General features: G+C 34.3%; 1 protein-coding gene across 2 annotated transcripts in view; it reads left to right on the top strand.

Annotated features, from left to right (window-relative positions):
- The window catches only part of ROCK1 (Rho associated coiled-coil containing protein kinase 1), a 159174-nt gene that overhangs the window by 72771 nt on the left and 63673 nt on the right, over nucleotides 1-22730 (top strand). Inside the window, exons 10-13 of one of the 2 annotated variants that reach the window (XM_046671545.1) lie at nucleotides 9221-9380; nucleotides 12033-12093; nucleotides 15502-15587; nucleotides 18051-18099. In XM_046671545.1, coding sequence (XP_046527501.1) covers nucleotides 9221-9380; nucleotides 12033-12093; nucleotides 15502-15587; nucleotides 18051-18099 — 356 coding nt within the window. Of the gene's footprint in view, nucleotides 1-9220; nucleotides 9381-12032; nucleotides 12094-15498; nucleotides 15588-18050; nucleotides 18100-22730 lie in introns of both variants that reach the window. The other variant, XM_046671544.1, reaches the window with a different exon arrangement.

Below are 22730 nucleotides of genomic sequence, written 5' to 3'. Positions count from 1 at the left end.
TCAGTTTAGAACATTTCCCTATTTTACAAAAAAGTTAAAATTATAAGATGAGTCACTGAAAATCTTGTTCAACATAGCTGAATCAAAATTACAATGGCACCATCATTTTAGTGAATTTGGGAGGCCAGGAATTCATTTTTCCCCTGTTGAAGTCTCAGGGATTTTTTTCCCTTTTACTTATCAAAGAAAGGATAGTGTATACCAGCCCGTAACTTTCTGCTGTAGCAACGACAATGAACAATAATAATAGTAGTTTTAGAAAGAGTTACAAATTAGGTATTTGTCTTAAGACCTGCCTATCTAGTTGAGACTGAGGGATAGTTCTTTCAGGGGAGAAAAATCTTAATTTTGAAGAAACAGATCATATAGGTTTGCCAATATTAATTAAGTATCCTAGTTATCAAATATTTTAAAAGAAACAGTTATATTGCCTTCAAGTACAGTACATACATTGTACTAAGCTTATAAAATTGAGAAGGGAAAGAGGAGAAATAAGAAATTCTTGCGGAAATTAAGAAATTACACTGCTACAAAGAATGACATTGAATGACATATCTGGAGGAGCTCCAGGAGCAGCTTAACCTTGGGAGAACTTATTAACAGTTATACACTGGGAAATGAGGAACTTACTCCTCCTCATAAGTAAGTGAGAAGTGATTGTTGTCTTCTCGCTGCATGAGAAACTGTTGCAAGACAAAGAAGAGAGAAGAGAGTAAGAGGATGAAGGATTGCATTGAAAAGCTTTGTGTTTTTATTCAAGTTATGCTTTTAGTAGAGTTTAAGAAGGCTGAAAACGTACGATTTATATGATTATAAATCTGAAGAAAATTTAAAAAGGGACCGAAGAAAATAGAAAGTATTTTTTGTATTACTTTAAATTCTTTTTCAAAGTGAAGCAATGCATAAATAACTATAAAATAACCACACAATAAATCTCTCTAAAAAGTAGAGAGGACAAATTTCCTTTTTTGTATTGAAAGCTGCTATTAATTAGGAGAGGAGGTAACCTAGTCAACAAATATTGAACACCTAGTATATGCTGAGCATATATTGTTATACTTCAATAGAACTGTTTATATTTATGAAAAAAAGCAGGTAAAGTAATTACTTCATTGCTTTAAATCAAATGAACTATTTAAGGAATTTCTATAATTAGATAATTTTATTAGTCTTTTTTGTCAATTCTATATCTTTTTAAGATCTATTTTATCTATTGTTTTGCTATGGTGTATTTAGATTTAACATACTTATAAACATTTTGACAGCTCTTCTTAATTCTAATAGCTCCTATTTTGTGGCCATTGTAAAAAAAGAAAGAGAAATTGAAATCTGTAGAACTTATTGTTCTCTTCTTCCCTTTCCCTCTTCCTACCCCTTCTTTACTTCCCACCCCTAAAATACCAAGAATACTTGTATTCTGAACTGACCTCTCTGACCTGCTAAGTTTTAAAAAATTATGTGACAGTTATAATTCTTTATTTTTTGGACTCTCCAATTTTCTTTGGCAAATTGCTTACCTTTTACAAATAATAGTTCTTTTGGTAGTTTTACCACTTACATGTCTCCAAGTTACAATGGCAGTTAATCTTCACCATCTGTTCCTTGGTGGTGTGGGAGCAGGGTACAAAATAGCTTGATTTTTGGCAGATTTCCGTGAACTTCTTGATCTTATTCACTTGCAATTGAGAGTCACAAAGTGTTGAGATTATAAAATTACTTTTTCCACTCATTTGAGATAGAACTGAAAAAATGACAGGAGTGAGATTAAAGATAGAAGACAGAAGAAATGACAAGACCTAAATAACTTGCTACAGGTCATTCTGCTAGCAGGTGACAGACAATGTCAGGATTAAAATCTAAATCTGTTTGACTCCAAAGCTTTTGATCATGTGAAATAACATGCACCATTTAAAGATTTCCAGTATTCAGTATTATACAGACTAGAAATCAATATTTGTTGGCAGGTAAATTTGGGGGGAAAGAAAATGATAACATTTATTACATATAATAATACATTATTAATAACACGATGTTAAATATAATATGTGGTAACTTGCAAAACACTTTTCCATTCATGATCTCATTTGAGATAAGGTATTCCCATTACTTAGTCCACCTATAGCTGGTGGGAAATACACAAGATGGCAACAATAGTTAACTGTCAGTTCATGCAATAAATTTTCACTTTACTAGTTAAAAATAAACAAAAGTCATTGTCTGTAAGCACATTTATACTATTCTAGGTTCTGTGGATTAATGAAGTCTAGTGTCCTCTCTTTTAATTTTATATTCTCAAGGGAGAGATTATCAGTGTAGGCTTCATGGATAAAGAATTTAGGGTCTAGCAAATTTCAGGGGTTTAGGAGTTTAGACTTTCTCAGCATTATATTGGGTTCTTTTTATTTTTGAAATAAACTTCAGGAAAAATATATTTTTATTGTGGTAAAGTATATATAACATAAAATTTACCATTTTAACCATTTTTAAGCATGCAGCTTAGTGGCATTAAGCACTTTCACATTGTTGTGCAACCATGACCACCATCCATCTATAGACCTTTTTCATCATCCCAAATGAAATCTCTGTACACATTAAACAATAAATTTCCATTCTCCTCTAACCCCACTCCCCAGTAGCCACTATTCTGCTTTCTGTCTCTCTGCTTTTGACTATTCTGGGGTACCTGAAATAAGTGAAATCATACAATATTTATCTTTTTGAGATTGACTTATTTCACTTGTCTTCAGGGTTCATCCATGTTATAGCATGTATCAGGATTTCATTCCCTTTTAAGGATGAATAATACCCACTGTGTGTATTTACCCTGTTTTTTAATCCATTCATCTGTTGATAGATACTTAGAATGCTTGTATCTTTTAGCTATTGAGTGATGCTTCTCTGAACATTGGTGTACAAATATATGTCAGAGTCATTGCTTTCCATTCTTTTAAGTTAATTTTCATATATGGTATAAGGTAAGGGTTCAACTTCATTCCTTTGCATGTGGATATACAGTTTTCCCAACACAATTTGCTGAAAAAACTGTCTTTTTTCCTTTAAATGTCTTGGCACCCTTGTTCAAAAATCATTTGACCGCATATGTGAGGGTTTATTTCTGGTTTCTCTATTCTATTCCATTGATCTATATGTCTTTTTTTATGCTAGTACCACACCATTTTGATTGCACTAGTTTTGTTTTAGGCTTTGAAATCAACAAGCATGAATCTCCCAACTTTGTGCTTCTTTTGCAAGATTGTTTTGGCTATTTGTGACCCCTTGAAATTCCATTTGAATTTTAGAATGGGTTTTCCATTTCCGTTTTCCATGCAAGAAAGGACATTGAGATTTCGGTAACAGTTGCATTGAATATGTTTTCAGTTTGGATGCCTTTTATTTCATTTTCTTGCCTAATTGCTCTGACTAGAACTTCTAGTACAATGTTGAATAGGAGTGTGAAAGTGGGCCTCTTTGTCTTATTCCTGATCATAGCTTTCATTCTTTCACCATGGGTATGATGTTGGCTGTGGGTTTTTGATTAATGCCCTTTATCATATTCTCCTCTATTTCTTGTTGACTGAGTGTTTTTATCATGAACGGGTGTTGGATTTTTGTCAAATGCTTTTCTGTGTTAGCTGAAATGACCACATGGAATTTTTCTTCATTCTGTTAATGTGGTGTATCACACTGATTTACTTTCATATTGTGAACCATCCTGGAGTAAATCTCACTTGATCATAGCGCATAACCCTTTTAACATAGTGTTACATTCAGTTTGCTCGTATTTTGTTGAAGATGTTTGCATCTGGGTTATTGATACGTGGTTTTCTTTTCTTGTGGTGTCTCTGGCTTTGATGTCAGGATGATTCTGGCCTCATGGAATGAATTAGGAAGTGTTCCCTCTTCTGTTTTTTGGAAGAGTTTGAGGAGGATTGATTTTAATTTTTCTTTGTTTAGTAGAATTCAACTGTGAAATGATCTTGTCTTTTTTTCTTTGTTGGGACTTTTCAATTATTGATTAAATCTCTACTCACATTTTCTTTTTCAAGTAGGTTTTGGTAGTTTGTCTATTTCTAGGGATTTGTCATTTCATCTAGGTTATCTAATATGTTAGTATACAATTGTTCATAGTTTTTTCTTTTATCCCTTTTTATTTGTAGAAGGTCAGTAGTTATGTCCCTACTTTGATTTCTGATTTTAGTTATTTGTGTCTAATTTTTTCCCCTTAATCTAGTAAAAGATTTGTCAATTTTATTGATCTTTTTAAAGAACTAATTATTGATTTTGTTAGTTTTCACTGTTAATTTTCTCTTCTATAATTTGTTTATCTGCACTCTAATATTTATTGTTTCTTTCCTTACTCTGGCTCTGGGCTTAGTCTGCTTTTCCTTTTCTAGTTCCTTAGGGTGTCTGTTGAGTTACTGATTTGAGATCTTTCTTTTTGTTTAATGTAGGCGTTTACAGCTAAAATTTCCCCCTGAGTATTGCTTTTGCTGAATCCCATAAGTTTTGGTATGTTATTTTCATTTTCATTCATCTCGAAGCATTTTCTTTATCTCCCTTGTGATTTCTTCGACACATTGGTTGTTTAAGAGTGTGTTGTTTAATTTCCACATATTTGTGAAACTTCCAGTGTTCCCTTTATTGTTGATTTCTTGTTTTATTTCAGTGTGGTTGGAGAAGATGCTTTATATGATTTCAGTCTCTTTGAATTTATTAAGTTGTTTTTGAGCTAACATGGTCTATCCTGGAGAATGTCCCATGTGCAGTTGTGAAAAATGTGTGTTCTGCTGTTGGTGGTGGAGTGAGCTTTATATGTCTATTACATCTAGTTAGTTTATGGTGTTGTGCAAGCCCTCCATTTTCTTATTCATCTTCTCTTTAGATGTTCTGTCCTTTTTTGAAAGTGAGTTATTGAAGACTCTGTTATTTTAGAACCATCTATTTGGAACTATTTCCCTTGTTTTGTGTCATTTTTTGCTACATTTATTTTATTTTATTTTGGGAGGAGGAAAGTGAAGAAGGTTGGCCCTGAGCCAACATCTGGTGCCAATCTTCCTCTTTTTGCTTGAGGAAGATTGTCCCTGAGTTAACATCTGTGCCAATCTTCCTTTTTTTTTTGTATGTGAGATACCACCACAGTGTGGCTTGATGAATGGTGTGCCAGTCTGTGCCTGGGATACAAACCCATGAATCCCAGGCTCCTAAAGCGGAGTGTGCAAACTTAACCACTATGCCATCAGGCTGGCCCCCGCTATATATATTTTAAAACTGTGCTGTTGGATGTATATATATTTATAATTGTCAGATCTTCGTGATGAATGGATTTTTTTTATCAATATGATCAATATGTAATATCTTTCCTTGTTGTTTTAACCATTTTTGACTTAAAGTCTATGTTTTAATCCATTCTTCTAATCTCTACATTTTAACTGGTGAGTTTTAAATTTAAAGTGAATACTATATGGAAAGGCTTCTACCATTGTCCTATTTGCTTTCTATGTGTCTTATTTTTTTGTTCCTCAATTCCTGCATTAGTGCCTTCTTTTGTATTTAGTGGATTTTTTTCTAGTGCACTGTTTTGATTCCTTCTTTATTCTTTATTCTATTACTTCTTTGTTCTTTTCCTTTTCTGTATGTTAGTCATTTTCTTATAGTAATTACCCTGAGGATTACACTTAACATCCCCAAATGATAACAATCTAGGTTGAATTGATACAATTTACTGTTAGTAGCAAACAAAAACTGCTCCTATACAGATCCATTTCCTCCCTTTGTGTTGTTGTCACAGATTACATCTTTATGTATTGTGTGCTCAATAACATAAGTTTATAACTATTCTTTTATGTGTTTGTCTTTTAAATCATATTGTGGGGAAAGTGAACTTACAAAACAAAAATACAATAAGGCTGGCTTTTACATCTACCTGTATTTACCTTTACTGGTGTTCTTTATTTCTTCATAAGGCTTCAAGTTAGTGCCTAGTGTCCTTTCATTTCAACCTGAAAAACTTCCTGTAGCATTTCTTGTAGGACAGGTTTACTAGCAATGAACTCTCAGCTTTTCTTTACCTGGGGATATCCTAATTTCTCCTTCATTTTTAAAGAATAATTTGGTTGGATATAGACTTCTTGTTTGACAGCTGTTTTCTTTCAGCACTTTATGTCATTCCACTACCTTTGACCTCCAAGGTTTCTGCTTAGAAATTGGCTGTTAATCTTACTGAGGATCCCTTCTATGTGACAAATTGCTTCTCTGTTGTTGCTTTCAAGATTCTTTGTCTTTGTCTTTTGAAAATTTATTATACTGTGTCTTGATGTGGATCTGAGTTTTTCTTGCTTGAAGTTCATTGAGCTTCTTGGATGTGTAGATTCATATATTTCATCAAATTGCGATAGTTTTCAGCCATTATTTCTTTAAATATTCTTTCTTCCCCTTTCTCTACTTTCCTGGGACTTTCAATGTGTGTTGGTCGGCGTTATGGTGTCCCCAAAATTCATCTTTTCATTCTTTTTTCTTTCTGTTCCTCACATTTGATAATTTTAGTTGTCCTATCTTTAAGTTTAGTGGTTCCTTTTCCTGCTCAAATCTCTGTTGAACCCCTCAAGTACATTTTAGTTCCAGCTGCTGTACATTTCAGTGCTGGAATTCCTATTTGGTACCTCTTTCCATCTCTTTATTGATCTTTTATATTTGTTAAGGTGTCATACTCCTGGTTTCCTTTAGTTCTTTTTCCATGGATTCCTTTAGTCTTTGAGCACATTTAAGACAGTTTATTTAAAGTCTTTGTTTAATAAAACCAATGTCTGAGTCTCCTCAATGATGGTTTTTGTCATTTTCTTTATTCCCTGTAAATGGGCCACACTTTTCCTGTTCCTTTACATGCTTTGTAATTTTTTGTTGAAAAGTGGGTATTTTGAACATTATAACATTTAACTCTGGAAATCCAATTTCCACCTCCCAAGGTTTGCTGTTGTTGCTTGTTCTGGGCTTTAGTCATCTGTTTGTTTAGCAGTTTTTTCAAACTATTTTTACTAAGTCTGTAATTCTTTATCATGTGTGGTAACTGAAGTCCCCTTTCCATTATCTCAGCTGGCAGCCAGTGACAAACATTTCCTTAAATGCCAAAATTTAGCGGCCTCTTTCATTAAACATTCCCCTGTTTGTTTTAAGTTTTTCTTAGATTTCAGACTTCTGAAAAAAGTTGATTCTGATAGTTTTTGCTAGCTTAATGATACTTCAATGGAGGAGTGGCTTCTTAGAGCTACCTACTCTGCCATTTTCAGTGACATCAGCTGGATTCTTTTTTATGGAACATGATTGCTATATTACCAATTGTTTATTGAAAGAATGGAATACCCTATGAATCAATGGTGATTCAGTAATGCTATCTTTATTCTTATCTTAGTTACTAGTTGTGATGTCATTATATGGTATTACGTAAAGCTTAAATATCTTAATTTGGAAGCAGAAATAATTACTTTTATAATTCTCCCAAGATTTCCCCTACTTGTATCTCAGAATTTAGTCAGAATTTTTTTTTATTTTAAAACTATTCTGAAATGCTATGTCATGAGACTAGGTCCATCTGAAACAGCAAGAGAAAATGCACCAAAGTTGCTCTGCTTCCTTTTAAAATCTTTTTTATATGCTAATTTTAATAAAGTTTCTTGGCCTTGGAACTACACCTTATAAATCTTTTTTGTGTGGATTGTTCTTAACATTGTAGGATGTTTAGCCGTATCCCTGGTCTCCACCCACTAGATGCCAGTAGCACTCCTCCCCAGTTATAACAACCAAAATGTACTTAGACATTGCCAGATGTCCCCCATGGGACAAAATTGGTTTAAAATTGAAAACCACTGTTTTAAAGTAAAATTTATGCCAAAATTTGTATACTTCAGTAGGAGAGACAACTTCTTTCCTCCTCATTTTACAAATGAGGCAGTTTTTATTATTAGGAAGGTAGAATTGTCTAGTCAGGCAGTTTTCTTGGCCATTAAGGAAAGAAAATGGTGGAAAAGACCTTTTCTCATTCATTGTTAGCTAGTACTATAGCTTCTTTGGATTAAATGTGTTGTTTCATTCCTGTATTTATCAGATAGTTCAGTGCATCTAAGATGCATAATAATAGTTATTTCTTGCCTGGAATACCCAGATAATTCAATAGAAAAATGATTCTTTTATATGAGAGATTAAGGCCATGAAACTAGGTCACTTTCTTGTTGTTTGTTTGTTCATCTTCATATTTTTCTCTAAGGAAACATGATATGATTGTATTTAAAATAATTATTCAATATTTTGATGATAATATTTCAGTGATGTTTTATCCTGTATCTTTAAACTAAAAAACATTTTTCCAAAATTTTGTTTTTAGATATATTCTCTGTATCATATTCAAACTCCAAAAGAAGATAGTAGTAGTAGTAGGTTCATATGGTATTTTCTCCTATGTTATGAAGATTTAAGCATTACCATGTGTGGTTTTATATTTTTAAGTATATATGACTCTTGCTCCTCAACAAGCTTATAACTCTTGAAGATTCTGTGTCCATGTTTTATATCCCTGCCCTCTTTACCTCACTAAGTTGTTTCTTAATCACTTGATCCAAGGAAGGTACCTAGTCTGATAATATAATTCAAAATACTCTGCTCCTTGTGACTTAATCTTATAGAGATATACTGAGGGGGTATGTGGGATACTTATCATCTAGATTCTAGATGAGTAAAAATATTTCAGTACCAAATTATTTATTATATTCAGGACTACTAAGAAGCAACCTTGATTTGTAGTTTGCTATGGAGCAGAGTAATAAACAGAATATTGTATTTGAAACTAATCAACTTTGAGTACAGTTTGTTATGCTAGTTTCTGAAAAGTCTTTTTTGTAGTCCTGACTGCTTTTGCATATTTTATACTATGATGAATTCTAAAACAAACCTTAATAATACTTGACTTGTAATATTCAAATTAAACTTGAGGTATAGATGATAACTGAAGGTGATTTTGGAGATAATTGTTTCACAAAAGTACATAATGATCAATATCAATTGATTAATAATCCTAATAAAGTTTACTATAATGAGATTCAATGCATTTGGAATTTGTGGTTTGCAAGTTATTTGTATGTGGGAAACTATTAGTAGTTGGTATGAAATCTTTACTTCATTTTATTTTTATATTAAATTTGAAGTGAACTACTAATTTTGTGTCTGTTTTTAGCTGTAGCGCCAGTTGTACCTGATTTAAGTAGTGACATTGATACAAGTAACTTTGATGACCTGGAAGAAGATAAAGGAGATGAAGAAACATTCCCTATACCTAAAGCTTTTGTTGGCAATCAACTACCTTTTGTAGGATTTACATATTATAGCAATCGTAGGTAAGTATGCTAAACATTGATTTTAGGAGTAGGTACTAATTTTGTTGTAGTCATATTATTTTCTTAGAAGTATCTAAAAATCATTTTTAAAACGTTTAAAGTAGATTTAATGGTATATGAAGAGAGATCTTAATGTGCCATTTTTCAGCGATCTATGATGTTTCTATTGTTTCATATTTAATTTCTTTCAGACTCATCTGTGTTCAGGATATTGTTTTCCAGAAATTTTTTTGCTGAATGATGTACTTTATATTTTCAAGTTAATTATTTATTATTTCAAGTTAATTAATAGGTTAAAAGATTCTATTAGTACTGATATTTTGGTTAATCTTGTTATTCAGAAAGTTCTGATTTCATAGTACAATTTGGAACCATATATAGTTTTCTAGTATTATCATTACTATATTGATGTTACCAAAGGCCTGTAATTTTTAGTTTTTGAAAAATTAAGTGATTCCTCCCAAAAACCACTAAATGAACTCACCATGTCTTATAGCATGTAAGACGTTGTGATGTTGGACAACTAACTTTAATCTTTTATGCCTCCATTCCCTCAAAAATAGGGATGATGATGATGATGATGATCATACTTCTCTCTTAGAGTTGTTGTAAGGGTTAAGGATATCAAAACACAGTAAAACACTTAGAGCAATGCTTTGCATGGATTAAGCACCCACTGTTAGCTATTACTATCATTAGTTTGAGCTAATGTTAGCTTTAGTCTTTTCAAATGGACTTGAGATATAAGTTAAACATTTAACAGTATTTCAGTATGCTGAGCATTCATTCATTGAACAGACACATTTAACAGCTTAGTTTTTGTCAGGTGTATACTAAGCACCAAGGTGCAGGGAGATGGGTAAATAACATACAGTACCTTTTCTTGAGATGCTCATATCCTAGTAAGGAAATGGATAAATTGTACAATATAGGTTGGTAAGTGGCACACAATAGAAATCTGAAAGTGCTAAAACCAAATGTAATACAGTGAACCATATGATGACATTTACTGAGTGTATTAAATCTCCTTATTAAATTTATTAAAAAATATGTACTTCTACAAATTATACTCCATTTGCATATTAGATATTTGAATTACTTGGAGTAATTATTACATTTAAAGTTTTATTTTATTTTATTATTTTTTTCAAAGATTTTATTTTTCCTTTTTTTCCCCAAAGCCCCCCAGTACATAGTTGTATATTTTTAGTTGTGCGTCCTTCTAGTTGTGGCATGTGGGATGCCGCTTCAGCATGGCTTGATGAGCGGTGCCATGTCCCCACCCGGGATCCAAACTGGCAAAACTCTGGGCCACCAAAGCAGAGCACGCGAACCTAACCACTTGGCCATGGGGCGGCCCCTGAAGTTTTATTTTAGCAAACCTTATTTGAAAGTGAAGCATCTTGTTATTTTAGCCAGAACTTTTTGTAATAGCCAATTCAGGTCAAGTTTAGAAAACAAGAAGGCAGTTTAGTCCTGCTTTATGAACTTTCTCCAACAATTCAACTGTAAGATAATACTAAATACTTTTGGTTGCATCACTAACCAGGTAGGTAGTACTTGACCCTTAGAAAAGTCCAATATTTTAATCCTTTTCCCTTGACACTCCATGAGTGTAATATTATGGCTGTTTTATATTGAAATACACACAGAGAGAAACTTCAAAGTGGTTTTTTCTGAGACCACTTCAGGAAGAAATGAAACGAAATCCTTTCTTTTTTTGTATTTTTATCAATTAGTCTCTGGCTTGGTTTTGGAAACACTTGAGATGTTGATATAAACAACCCCCAATGTTTTTGGATTTTCTATAGTTAATAGCAGCTAATTTATTTAGGTTTATCTATACAAAGGTAATCCTGAATTAAATAAACGTTATATGTACTGTTTGTACTATATTGTCATGCACTTGATTATGTTTTCTGGTTTTTCCTTGTATTCAACAGTTTCTTATATCCAAGCCTTAAATCCAAAGAGCTCTAACAACTGAAAGTTTTTTAGTGATTTCTCTGGTGACAAAACCTGCCATATCCTGGGGATCAGCCCTGTGGCCAAGTGGTTAAGTTCACGTGCTCCCCTTCAGCACCCTGGGGGTTGCTGTTTTGAAGCCTGGGCATGGACCTATACACCACTCATCAAGCCATGCTGTGGCAGCATCCCACATAGAAGAACTAGAATGACGTACAACTAGGATATACAACTATTTACTGGGGCTTTGGGGAGAAAAAAAAGGAGGAAGATTGGCAACAGATATTAGCTCAGGGCCAATCTTCTTCACCAAAAAAGCATTAAAGAAAAAACACCCTGCCGTATGTTGCTCTCATGGCCAAAAACCCAGTCTGAACTAACTTGAGGCTATTTATGGTTTTTATTTATCCTACTTGGTATGAATATTCATATGCTTTGCTGTAGAAATAGTAAGATGATATATGATTACAGAGTGCTGCTTCAGACCTACTTAGGGATTTTATTGAATGTATGTATCATTTCTATATTTTCTTTCTAAAATAAAGAACTATGAACCTGTACTGAATTTTTAAAAAGCAAAGCAAGTACAATACTGAACAAAAAATAGGCATGTAGTGTTTGTTCTTAGTTATTATTTGATATTGAAGAGTTTGTTTTGTTTACCTTTAAAAACTTTTTTCCTCTCAGATACTTATCTTCAACAAATCCTAATGATAACAGAACTAGCTCCAATGTGGATAAAAGCTTGGTAGGTATTTTCTTATTGTTATTTTTTTTAAGTTAGTTTTTGGATAATGTATTTTGTGTGCATGATATTAAGCGAACATTTATTGCTTCTGAATGTGTGGTTAGTGAACTTAAATTTTTATAGCACTTTTTACCTATTGTCTCCTCTCTAGTTTGATTTCTTGCCTAGCTACCAAATGGGGTATTATATGTGGAGGTAGTTAGTAAACCGTAAATTGCTACACAGATTGACAGTGGTGATCCTTCTAATCTTTGGAATTAGAAATTTATAATAAATCACTAAGGATCTTGACAGGAAAAACAGATGGCACATTCAAAAGAGTTAAATGAAAGTGCTTTTGTGTATAATAAGATATACATAACGTAAAATTTACCATTTTAACCATTCTTAAGTGTACAGTTCAGTGGCATTAAGTACCTTCACACTATTGTGCAACTATTGCCTCTATCCATCTCTAGAACTTTTTTCATCCTTGATTAAAACTTTGTACCCATTAAACTCTCCATTCCACTCTCTTGTGAGCCCCTAGTAACCAGTCTCCTACTTTCTGTCTCTATGAATTTGACTAATCTAGGTACCTCGTCTAAGTGGAATCATACAATATTTGACTTTTTGTGATTGGCTTATTTCACTTAGCCTAATGTCCTCAAGGTTCTTCTATGTTGTAGCATGTGTCAAAATTTCATCCCTTTTTAAGGCTGAATATATTATATTGTATGTATCTACCACATTTTGTTTATTCGTTCATTGAATGAAGAGAATTTAATGAAGGGACTGTTAACAGTGCTGTGAGCAGGGTCAAAGGGAGCAATAAATAAAGAGTGCTAAAGTACCCATTGATGAACAACAGTGGGGAAGCCATTTCCCCTAGTCTGAAGAGACAAGTCTTGTTACCACAGCTCAGAGAAAGCCTAGAATCATGAAAGAAGAGCACAGAAGATAGAAAACACTGCCAGAACCACAGTAAGGCAAGAAGAGTGTGGGGAGAATGAATACTTCATTTCTCCCACTTCTGATTTCCTGCTGGTGTCTCCCATAGGCTGAAACCAACCTTAAAATCATAGGGCAATGGAATGTAGGTAATGCAGTCTGTAGATTTCAAGGCAAAGAAGGGCAGAGGATGGATCTTCAAGGCTAGAAGGGAGGGGGGCAAATAGAGAATAACCAGTATAGTCATCATCGTCTAATTTGTCTACCGAAAATTAATTTTGGAAGTAAACATTAGAGACATGAGTCCTTTCTTTTGTGCATATAGCTCATATTCATGAGACAGAGGTTTAAAAAAAAACTTACTTGCTTACATTTTGAGGTCATTTTTGGGTTAGCCAGGACTTTTCTAAAAATATCAGAAATAATTATCTAGACATCCTTAGAGTATTCTTTGAACTCTGTGTACTGTAGGCTACATATTTTTAACTGAGGAGGGGAGCAGGTAGCAGTCATCTTTTAAAAGCTGATATAATTCTTTCTCCTTGATATATTACTCTTAAATGTAAGAAAACATGTGATGGGAAGGGAAAGTGAGAAAAGGGAGAGTAAACTACGTGAGTACCTGTTAGCTCTTTTGGCCATCTTTCTTTTTTAAGTTCGCATCCCAATAGAGATATTTGCCAAGTTATATAGCTAACAAGGGCTTATAAATCTTTAAAATTAAAGCACCTTTGACCTAGAGAAGGTGACAGTGAGGAGCTGCTGTGACCCAGCTCTCACTCTGTTAAATTTCTGTCGGATTAGTGGTACATTAGGACTTCAAAAAATATTCAATGGAATTGTTTTCTTTGGGCTGATCTTATTCAGGGGTGACTGTCATAAGTTTCCGTTAGTGGCTGCTACCTTGTATCTTTGCTCCGGTAAGATCACAGGGCAAGAAGAAAACATTGGCATGCCTACTATTTCTTTTAACCCGGAACTAAGTACAAAAGTCAACTAATTTAATTTTCAACTCTTCCTTGAAAGCCTTCTAGCAGAGATGCTAATGAACAACTTTGCAACTGCCAAATACAATGAATAATTGTCATTCCATATCTTATTTTTCTTTTTAACTGCATTTGACACTGACTAATCCCTCCTCCTTGGAACTTCTGGCTTTTTAACTCTTTCATGTTCCCATTGTTTCTTTCTTTTGTTCTTCCTGCCTCTTTGGGTTTATTTTCAGTCCTCTTTTTGCAGGATCTCCTCGCTCCCCCCTCTCTCTTCTTTTCCCTCCCTCCCCCTTTAATTATTAAATGTGTTTAAGGAGGTTCTGATCTTGGCTGTCGGTCGGCTCATTTTCTATGGGTAATCTCATGAGTGTACAGCTTGCTCCTCTGAGCTCTGGACCTGAATCTGTCTTCTCTCTCTCTGACTGGACTTCTCTTCCTGTATATCTCTGGCACCTCAACCTAGGCCAAAGCTAAACTCATGATTCTCCTCTCTCCATCCTGTCCCTAGCAGTTCTTGTTATGTTACCTATTTTTATTAGTAATAGTACTCTGTTATTTCTAATCAGTTGTTAGGTCATAAATTCTGCCTTTTAATTGACACAGTTATCCATTTCCTCCTCTTCATTCCTACAGCCTCTCTGCCTTATGTCAGACCTATATATTCTTTTGCCTGAACTGTCTGAGTAGCCTATTAACTGGTTGCTTTATGTAGAATTTCTCTACCTTCTAATCTGTTCACCTTATTATTACCGAAGTGATGTTTCTAAAATGCCAGTACTATGTTATTTCCCTTTTTAAACTGCTTATAGGCCAAAGTCCCCAACTCCTACTTTTGCATATAAGGATTATGGGCCCACTCACCTTTTCAGATTTTATGTGTCTTCTTCCCCCTCTTGTAGTCTGTGCTTTGCCTATACTTGATTTATTCTCATTTCCAAAATATATTTTCTTTTGCCTTTATGCTTTTGGACTCGGTCTTTCTGGATAAAATACCTTCCTTCTGCCACCTTCTCTGCTTGATAAATATCTCTTATCTTGTAGGTCTCAAACATTACATCTTCTTGGCAGAATTAAATGTGACCTCTTCTCTCCTTCAGAACACCTTGTATATAATATTATTATCACTTACCACTTTATATTGTAATATTTGTGTGTATGTCCTTGAGTTGTTGTAGGTTCTTTTCAGCTTCCGATTACCCTATGCCTCACTATTTAACTATTAGCTTCATGAGAACCGGGACCAAATCTTTTTAATTTTTATCTTATTAATGCCTACCACAATGCCTGACATATTTTTAGATGTTGGAAAAAAAAGCTTGTTAAATTAATAATAAAAATTTCAAATAGAAAGGGAAAGAATAAAATTGAACCAAATAATTCCCTCCCAAATAGGTATAAAATGGTAACATAAACTTGCTATTTTTAAATTTTCTAGGAATATTCTTAGTAAAATGAGTTTTAATTTTTTTGTTTTTAATTAAAGCAGGAAAATTTGCAAAAAACAATTTATAAGCTAGAAGAACAGCTGCATAATGAAATGCAATTAAAAGATGAAATGGAGCAGAAGTGCAGGTGAGAATATAATTATATGTTTTTCGCATTAAAAGTTGTATAGCAAATGCTTATTTTAAATAAAGCTTGCACTCTTTAAACATTTAAAGTAGACAGAAGTAAGGTAGAGATATAAACATTGCTACTGACAATGCATTCAATGAAGAATGTCTTGGCTAGAATTCAAAAGTCACATTTATGTTGGCTTTAGTTATGGATGTATTTTCCTCGGAATATTTAAAGTGCCTTTGCTCCCAGTAGTCTTTATTGAAAAACTATAGTGCTGATTCACTTAGTGCCTAATTTATTGCTTTTCTCTCCCATTTTAGTTAGCTGTGAAAGACCAAATTAGTTTACATTCAGTAAGGTGCTTTCTAAAATGTAAATGTCGTTGAAGATTAGAATTCACAAAATTTTTAATGCAGACATTCTAATTTCTTTACACTGTGATTCTCTAGAGCAATAACTCAGAATTTTTTTCCTATGAGTCTAAATCTAATAAGAGCTTCTATATTTATGAAAATATGGAATGATCAAGATTATTTTAAATAACTCAGCACAGTGAGTTACTCATTAATTATAAACAGTAACTTTTGTAATTATTTATAGTTTTAGTGGATAGTATTGAATAAATGAAATACAGAGGTCATGCAAAGATTAAGTATTCAACAAATGGAATTGGGAATACTGGTAGTTTTGTGAGTGGAGGGGAGAGGGAACAAGTAAAATTCTCACTGCATGCCTTTCCTGATAGATCAGATAGTTAAGCATATATTACAAACTTTTTAGAGAAGCACTTGAATGTAAACAATTAATTGATCCCAGGATTTGGGAGGAATTTTTAAGTATAAAATAAGGAAATAAGGGGAGGAAGTGGATAAATATTATTGCATAAATGTTGAGAAGTTTCTCCATCCAAAAAATAGCAATGAGAAACTAGTGGGTAGTGGTGGTGGTTGGGAGCAATTTGGGAAAGAAATAAGAATGACCAGAGTGGCCAATAAACATGCAAATGTGGGAGAAAAAAGTCTGAGATGAGGCTGGGGAGATCAACAGAGTTTAGATGTTGAAGGACTTTGGATTTTTGTGGCTTTTTTGAGGAAGATTAGCCTTGAGCTAACATCTGCTGCCAATCCTCCTCTTTTTGCTGAGGAAGACTGGTCCTGAGCTAACATCCGTGCCCATCTTCCTCTACTTTATATGTGGGATGCCTACCACAGCATGGTTTGCCAAGCAGTGCCATGTCTGTACTGGGGATCCGAAGCAGTGAACCCCGGCCGCTGAAGCGGAATGCGCGAACTTAACCACTATGCCACCGGGCCAGCCCCTTGAAGGACTTTGTTTTTGATAAGCTAATAAATTTGGAATTTATCCTAAGGGTGATGGAAAAACATTGAAAGTTATGAAACTAAGAAGTAAAAAAAGGGATCAAATTTGCTTTTTAAAAAGAAGTGTCTGGTTAGTTGGCAGCACTTGATATTAATTCAACTAAATGGGACTGAAGGAGGAAGATGAGTCAAGGGTGATTCCAAGGTCGTGCCCTTTGCTTAGGGACACTTGGAGGAGAAACAGATTGCTATTATGGGTAGGGGTGTGGAGCAGAGGGAATAAGTTTAGTTTTGGGCATGCTGAATGAGATGTTTGATAAGACATCCATGTGAGATGTGAGATGTTGCATATACAGATTTGAAGCTCAGAATTATGTTTAGAGCCAAAGAAAACAAATTGTGATGGAGATAATACGTCTTCATTTTATCTCAGATTTTTGCCCAAGTTGTCAAGTGGTGCATTTACTGATTTATATATGCCACCTCTCCCTACATTTACTTAATCTTGTATTAAAGGTTAGATGGCTAATTTTTGTTTAGTAGCAAGTATTGCATGAGGGAGTCCAGGGGTCCTTAATCTGCAATCCATAAACCTCCCCCAAAGGGACCGTGGATGGAATTTGAGGTCCTTAAACTTGGGTGAGAAAAAGTGAATATTTTATCTAATTTATAACTGAAATTCAGCATTTCTTTCAATTAGTAACATAGGCAGTAATCCACAATTATTAGCAGTACCTGTGAATTTTTTTTACCAATAAAAATCACAAATATTTTCTTCTATTCAATGATTACAATTGGTAGTTATCTCTAAATATCATTTATGCTCATCACTACTTTGAAATTATTGCCACTAGATCTTGTGATTTAATATATTAATAAAGTAGCACATTATTACCGAATCGTACATTTTTTAAAGTTTGACTGTATTTCAATATAATTTTGGCTTCTTTTAATCTTACGTATTTTATTTTATGCTTTTAAAATATTATTTTGATAAAAAGCCATAGGTTCACCACACTAGACTGCCAAAGGAATCCGCAGCACAAAAAAAGGTTAAAAAATCTTAGGTAAATGGAAAAGTAAAGTATGTGGTGTTCCAACCTTGGGCAATAAAAAATAAAGATATTTCTAATCTATATTGCTTTTGTTTTTACAGAACTTCAAACATAAAATTAGACAAGATAATGAAAGAATTGGATGAAGAGGTACTTTTTGTTTTCTAATCATAAGTTTTCCTTTTTGAGAGTTTTTTCCTCTTTCGGTTGATTTTGTTTTCTGAGAAAATTGCATTTGAACTCTATAGGTTGAAATATAGAACAGAACCAGAGAGTTATGATGAAAGCCTCACTTTGGAGCTGCAGATTCAAGTGATGCAGATTAGATTATACTTTTGTTTCCTTTATGTAGTTTTATTTTAGAACCATGTTAAATTTTAGTACGTGAATTTCATTTCAGTGGTTCTTAATATTTGAAAAGTGAGAAAGGAGCAAGAGAATCAAGAGATCAGAAACTGAATCTGGAACTATAGCAAAAAGAAACAGACAAATAGGAAAGAGGAAAGAATACAATTTTAAAAGGATTTACGTTACCATAATTTCATGCGATCAAATAGGAAATGTATTGATTTTAGAATTTTCCCCATGTTTTCCTTGGTCACCTAGCAAGAAGTTTTTATTATCAGGAAAACACAGCAAAAACATTTCATGATTCAGATATTTGTTTGCAAATATGTAATATATTTTCATTCCTTTTGGTCAACTTGTAAATATCTTTTTACTGTGTATATGAAGAGTTCTCTGAAAAGAAATATGCTCTCTATGGTCTTCTTCTTATTGATGACTTCCTTTGTTCATTTTAGGTTTAATCTTTCTGACGATTTTTGTGCCATCTTAATTTTCTCTTTTCAGAATAGTATCTGTCAGTGGTGGGTTTTTTTGTATGTTTGTTTTTCATTTGTAGCTTTGGATATATATATATATATGTAGTTATCTAGGAAGATTTAGATAATATTTTACCAACTTGCCATTGGTCAGTATACTTAGCCTAGCACTATTTATTTGACTCTAAGTATTTAAGAAATCTTTTTTGCATATCCTCCACTTTTTATTTCATTTCTAAAACACAGTTAAAATTCAAGTATGCTAAATTTAAATTATTCAGCTTTCTAAATTCAAAGTAGAGAGGGAGATCTTAATTATAAAATTAGAGTAGTCCTGCTTCTGGAAAGATGGAGTAAAAGTATTTGCCCCTATTCTTCCCAATAAGTACAGCTAAAAACCCTAGACATTAAATATAAACCAAATGTAAAAAGATTCTGAAAGGTTGGGAGAAGAAAGCAGACCAGCTAGCTAGAGTACTTGGGTCCCAAGAAATGACAGAGGAACAAATACTGTGGGTTTTCTTTTTGTGGCATATACCCCAGACCAGGTGTTGGAGAAGCTAGCAATCTGGAAACACCAGCAAGCACAGACAAGCAAAGCGACTCTCTCTAGCTAACGGACCAGGAAAGGGGCAGGCTAGCAAGTCAGAAAACTTTTATACAATCACTGCTCTGCTCAGCCAAACAGAATGTAAAAAAATATAACCTCACTCCCACCAGCAAAGGCTGAGTGGGAAGCCTAGACTTCCAGCCCCCTGATAGAGTGGTGTCAGAGAAGGTCCAATAGAAGGACTTTCATCTCTCCTGGGCAGTGACAAGCCTTCCCCTCTCCTCAGACAGTGTCATTGGAGACATGTTGGGAGTCTAGTTTTCCACTTCTACCCAACACAGGGTACCCCTCAGACTCCCTGCTGGGGTTGTATCAGAAGAGGCCTAGTAGAGAGTCTGAACTTTTAATACTGAAATAATGAGCCCTCCTCCCCACAGCAATGTCTCTGGAGGTCACGTAGGCAGCAGTAACAAAATGCCTTCCCCATCAGCCATGTTATCAGTGGAGGCCTAGGGGGGTGCCAGAACTCCCATTTTCATCCAGCAATAATGAGAATCCACTCCCCCCAACCTGTGTATCAGTAAGGATCAAGTAGAAACCCCAGATTTCTGCCTCCATCTGGCAGAAATGAGGCAGAACTTCCTTAATCCCACCAGAACAGTGACAGAATAGACCTGCTAAAAGAGAAGACTTAAATAAGATCCAGAGTATCATAAGATAATATTCAAAATGTGAAGTTTTCAATAGAAAATCACTTGTCATAACTAGAACTAGGAAAATCTCAACTAGAATGAGTGAAGATAAAAACAGATACCAATACTGAGATAACACAGATGTTAAAATGATCTCACACAGATTTAAAGGAATCATCATAAATATATTTCAGTGAGCAACTAGACATACTTGAAACAAAAAATTAGAATTAGAAAGTCTCAGTAAAGAAATAGAAAGTCTTAGCAAAGACATAAGAATAACTGAAATAAAAATCTCAGTGGATGGGCTCAGCAGCAGAGTGAAGGATACAAAGGAAAGATTCAGAGAATTTGAAGATAGAACAATAGAAATTACCTAGTCTGAATATCAGTAAAAAAAGTGACAGAGCCTCAGGGACCTGTGGAACTATAGTAATGAAGTTCTAACATTTGTGTCACTGAAATTGCTGAAGGAGTGGAGATAAAGGGGACAGGAAGAAATAATGACAAAGTTCCACAAATTTGGCAAGACATGAACCTGCAAACAAAAGACGTAAGCCTACAAGAAGCTGAATGAATCACAAAAAGGGTAAACCCAAAGATATTCACACCAAGACACACAGTAGTCAGAATTCTGAAAACTAATGACAAAGAAGAAATCTTAAATACAGCAAAAGACACATACCTGTAGGGGAGGAACAATGCAAATGACAGCAGATTTCTTATTAGAAACCATGGAGGATGGAAGGAAGTTGCACAGCATTTTACAAGGGCTGGAAAAGAGATCAATCCAGAATTCTATGTCCAATGGAAAGTCCTTTCCAATTGAAAATTACAGTGTTCTCACATGAAGGAAAACTAAGAGAATTTGTCACCAGCATACCTTCTCTAAAAGAATTGCAAAGGAAATTCTCTAAATAGAAAGTAAATGATAAAAGAAGGAATCTTGACTTATCAGGAAAGAAGAAAAAACAGAGTAAAAATAGGGGTAAATACAATACACTTACTTTCTCCTCTTGTGTTTTTTTGTATTATATTTGACAGTTGAAGCAGAATTACAATATTGCCTAATGTGGTTCTCCATGTATGTAGGAGAAATATTTAAGACGATTATATTATAAACAGGAAGATAAAGGGATACATAAAGGGAGGTGACTTAATTCATACTGGTAAAATGCCAACACCAGTAGATTGTGATAAAGTATGCATATATAATGTATTATCTACAGCAACCACTGAAGAACCTATATAAAGATATGCTCAATAACACTGTAGATAAATCAAAATGGAATGCTAAAAAATATGCAGGTAATCCACAGAGAGAGAAGAAAGGGAAAATGGAGAAACAACAGAGAGAGATTAAACAAAAAACAAAAATGACAGACTTTAACCTATCAATAGTTATATTAAAGGTAAATTAAATATAGCATCAATTAAAAGAGATTGTCAGAGTAGATTTTTTAGCATGACCTACCTATATGCTATCTACCAGAAACTCTCTTCAAATGAAATAATATAGGTAAACTGAAAGTAAGAGGATGGAAAAATATGTCATACAAACATTAGCAAAAAGAAAGCAGCAATGGCAATATTAATACCAGATAAAGTAGACTTCAGGGGAAAGAAAATTACCAGGGGCAGAGAGGCACATTGCATGATGATAAAAAGGTTAGTCCAAAAGAGAACTATGTAGTGGGTACCAGGGGGAGGGGGGCTGTGGGATGAGCAGAAGGTATGAAGGGATGTTCCTGTAAGATGACAATAGTGTACAACTGAAATTTCATGATGTTGTAAACTATCATGACCTCAATTTAAAAAAAAAGGGTCAATCCACTAAGACATAGCATTCCTAAATTTATATTTACCAAACAACAGAGCTACAAAATATGTAAAACAAAAGCTGATAAAACTGAAAGGAGAAATAGTCCACGATTATTATTGGCGACTTTGTCAACTTAAAAGCAGATTTGCCTGTTATTTTATCCTCAGAATGAGTTTTTTGGGGATAGCCAAAGGAATTGTGATTCAGAAAGTGCATGCTGTGGCGAACTATAGGCAAATCTGGAAAACAAGGGAGGGGAGCTACTTTTATAGGGAAAAGAGGAGAGTAGAGAGGGGCTGTTCTAAATGAAAGTCCTTGGGGGAAAGTAACAGTTCATGGTGGTAACAGCTTCTCATTGGCTGAGCTGCAGCGTTTCTCAGTGGCTGGGCTGTTCCTGGTTTAGGAGAAAAGTCTTCCCTTACTAGTAAAGTAGTTTTACTTCCTGTGGAAGATGCAAGCATACCTCTTTTCCTGTTTGGTGTAATTGATGATGTGTGATAGGGCATGAGAGCTTCCCCTACAGACCTTCCCAACTCCAATTTAGTTAAGGTCTCGTTTATTAATTTCCACAACTTCAATACCACTCTCTAGACATATTCAACAAACATATAGGAGAACTCAGCCACACCATCGACCAGCAGGACTTATTCTACATTTATAGAACCCTCCACCTAACGACAGCAAAATATACTTCCTTGGGGCCGGACCGTGGCCAAGTGATTAGGTTCATGTGCTCTGCTTCAGCAGCCCAGGGTTTCACCGGTTTGGATCCTGGGTGCAGACCATGCTGAGGCGGCATCTCACATAGCTCAACTAGAAGGACCTACAACTAGAATATACAACTATGTACGGGGGGGCTTTGGGGAGAAGAAAGAAAGAAAAAAGTTTGGCCC

Source organism: Equus quagga, chromosome 9 (genome assembly GCF_021613505.1).
Source record: "Equus quagga isolate Etosha38 chromosome 9, UCLA_HA_Equagga_1.0, whole genome shotgun sequence".
Taxonomy (NCBI): Eukaryota; Metazoa; Chordata; class Mammalia; order Perissodactyla; family Equidae; genus Equus; species Equus quagga.
Note: the sequence above shows the minus strand (reverse complement) of the source record. Positions and strands in the feature narration are given on the sequence as shown.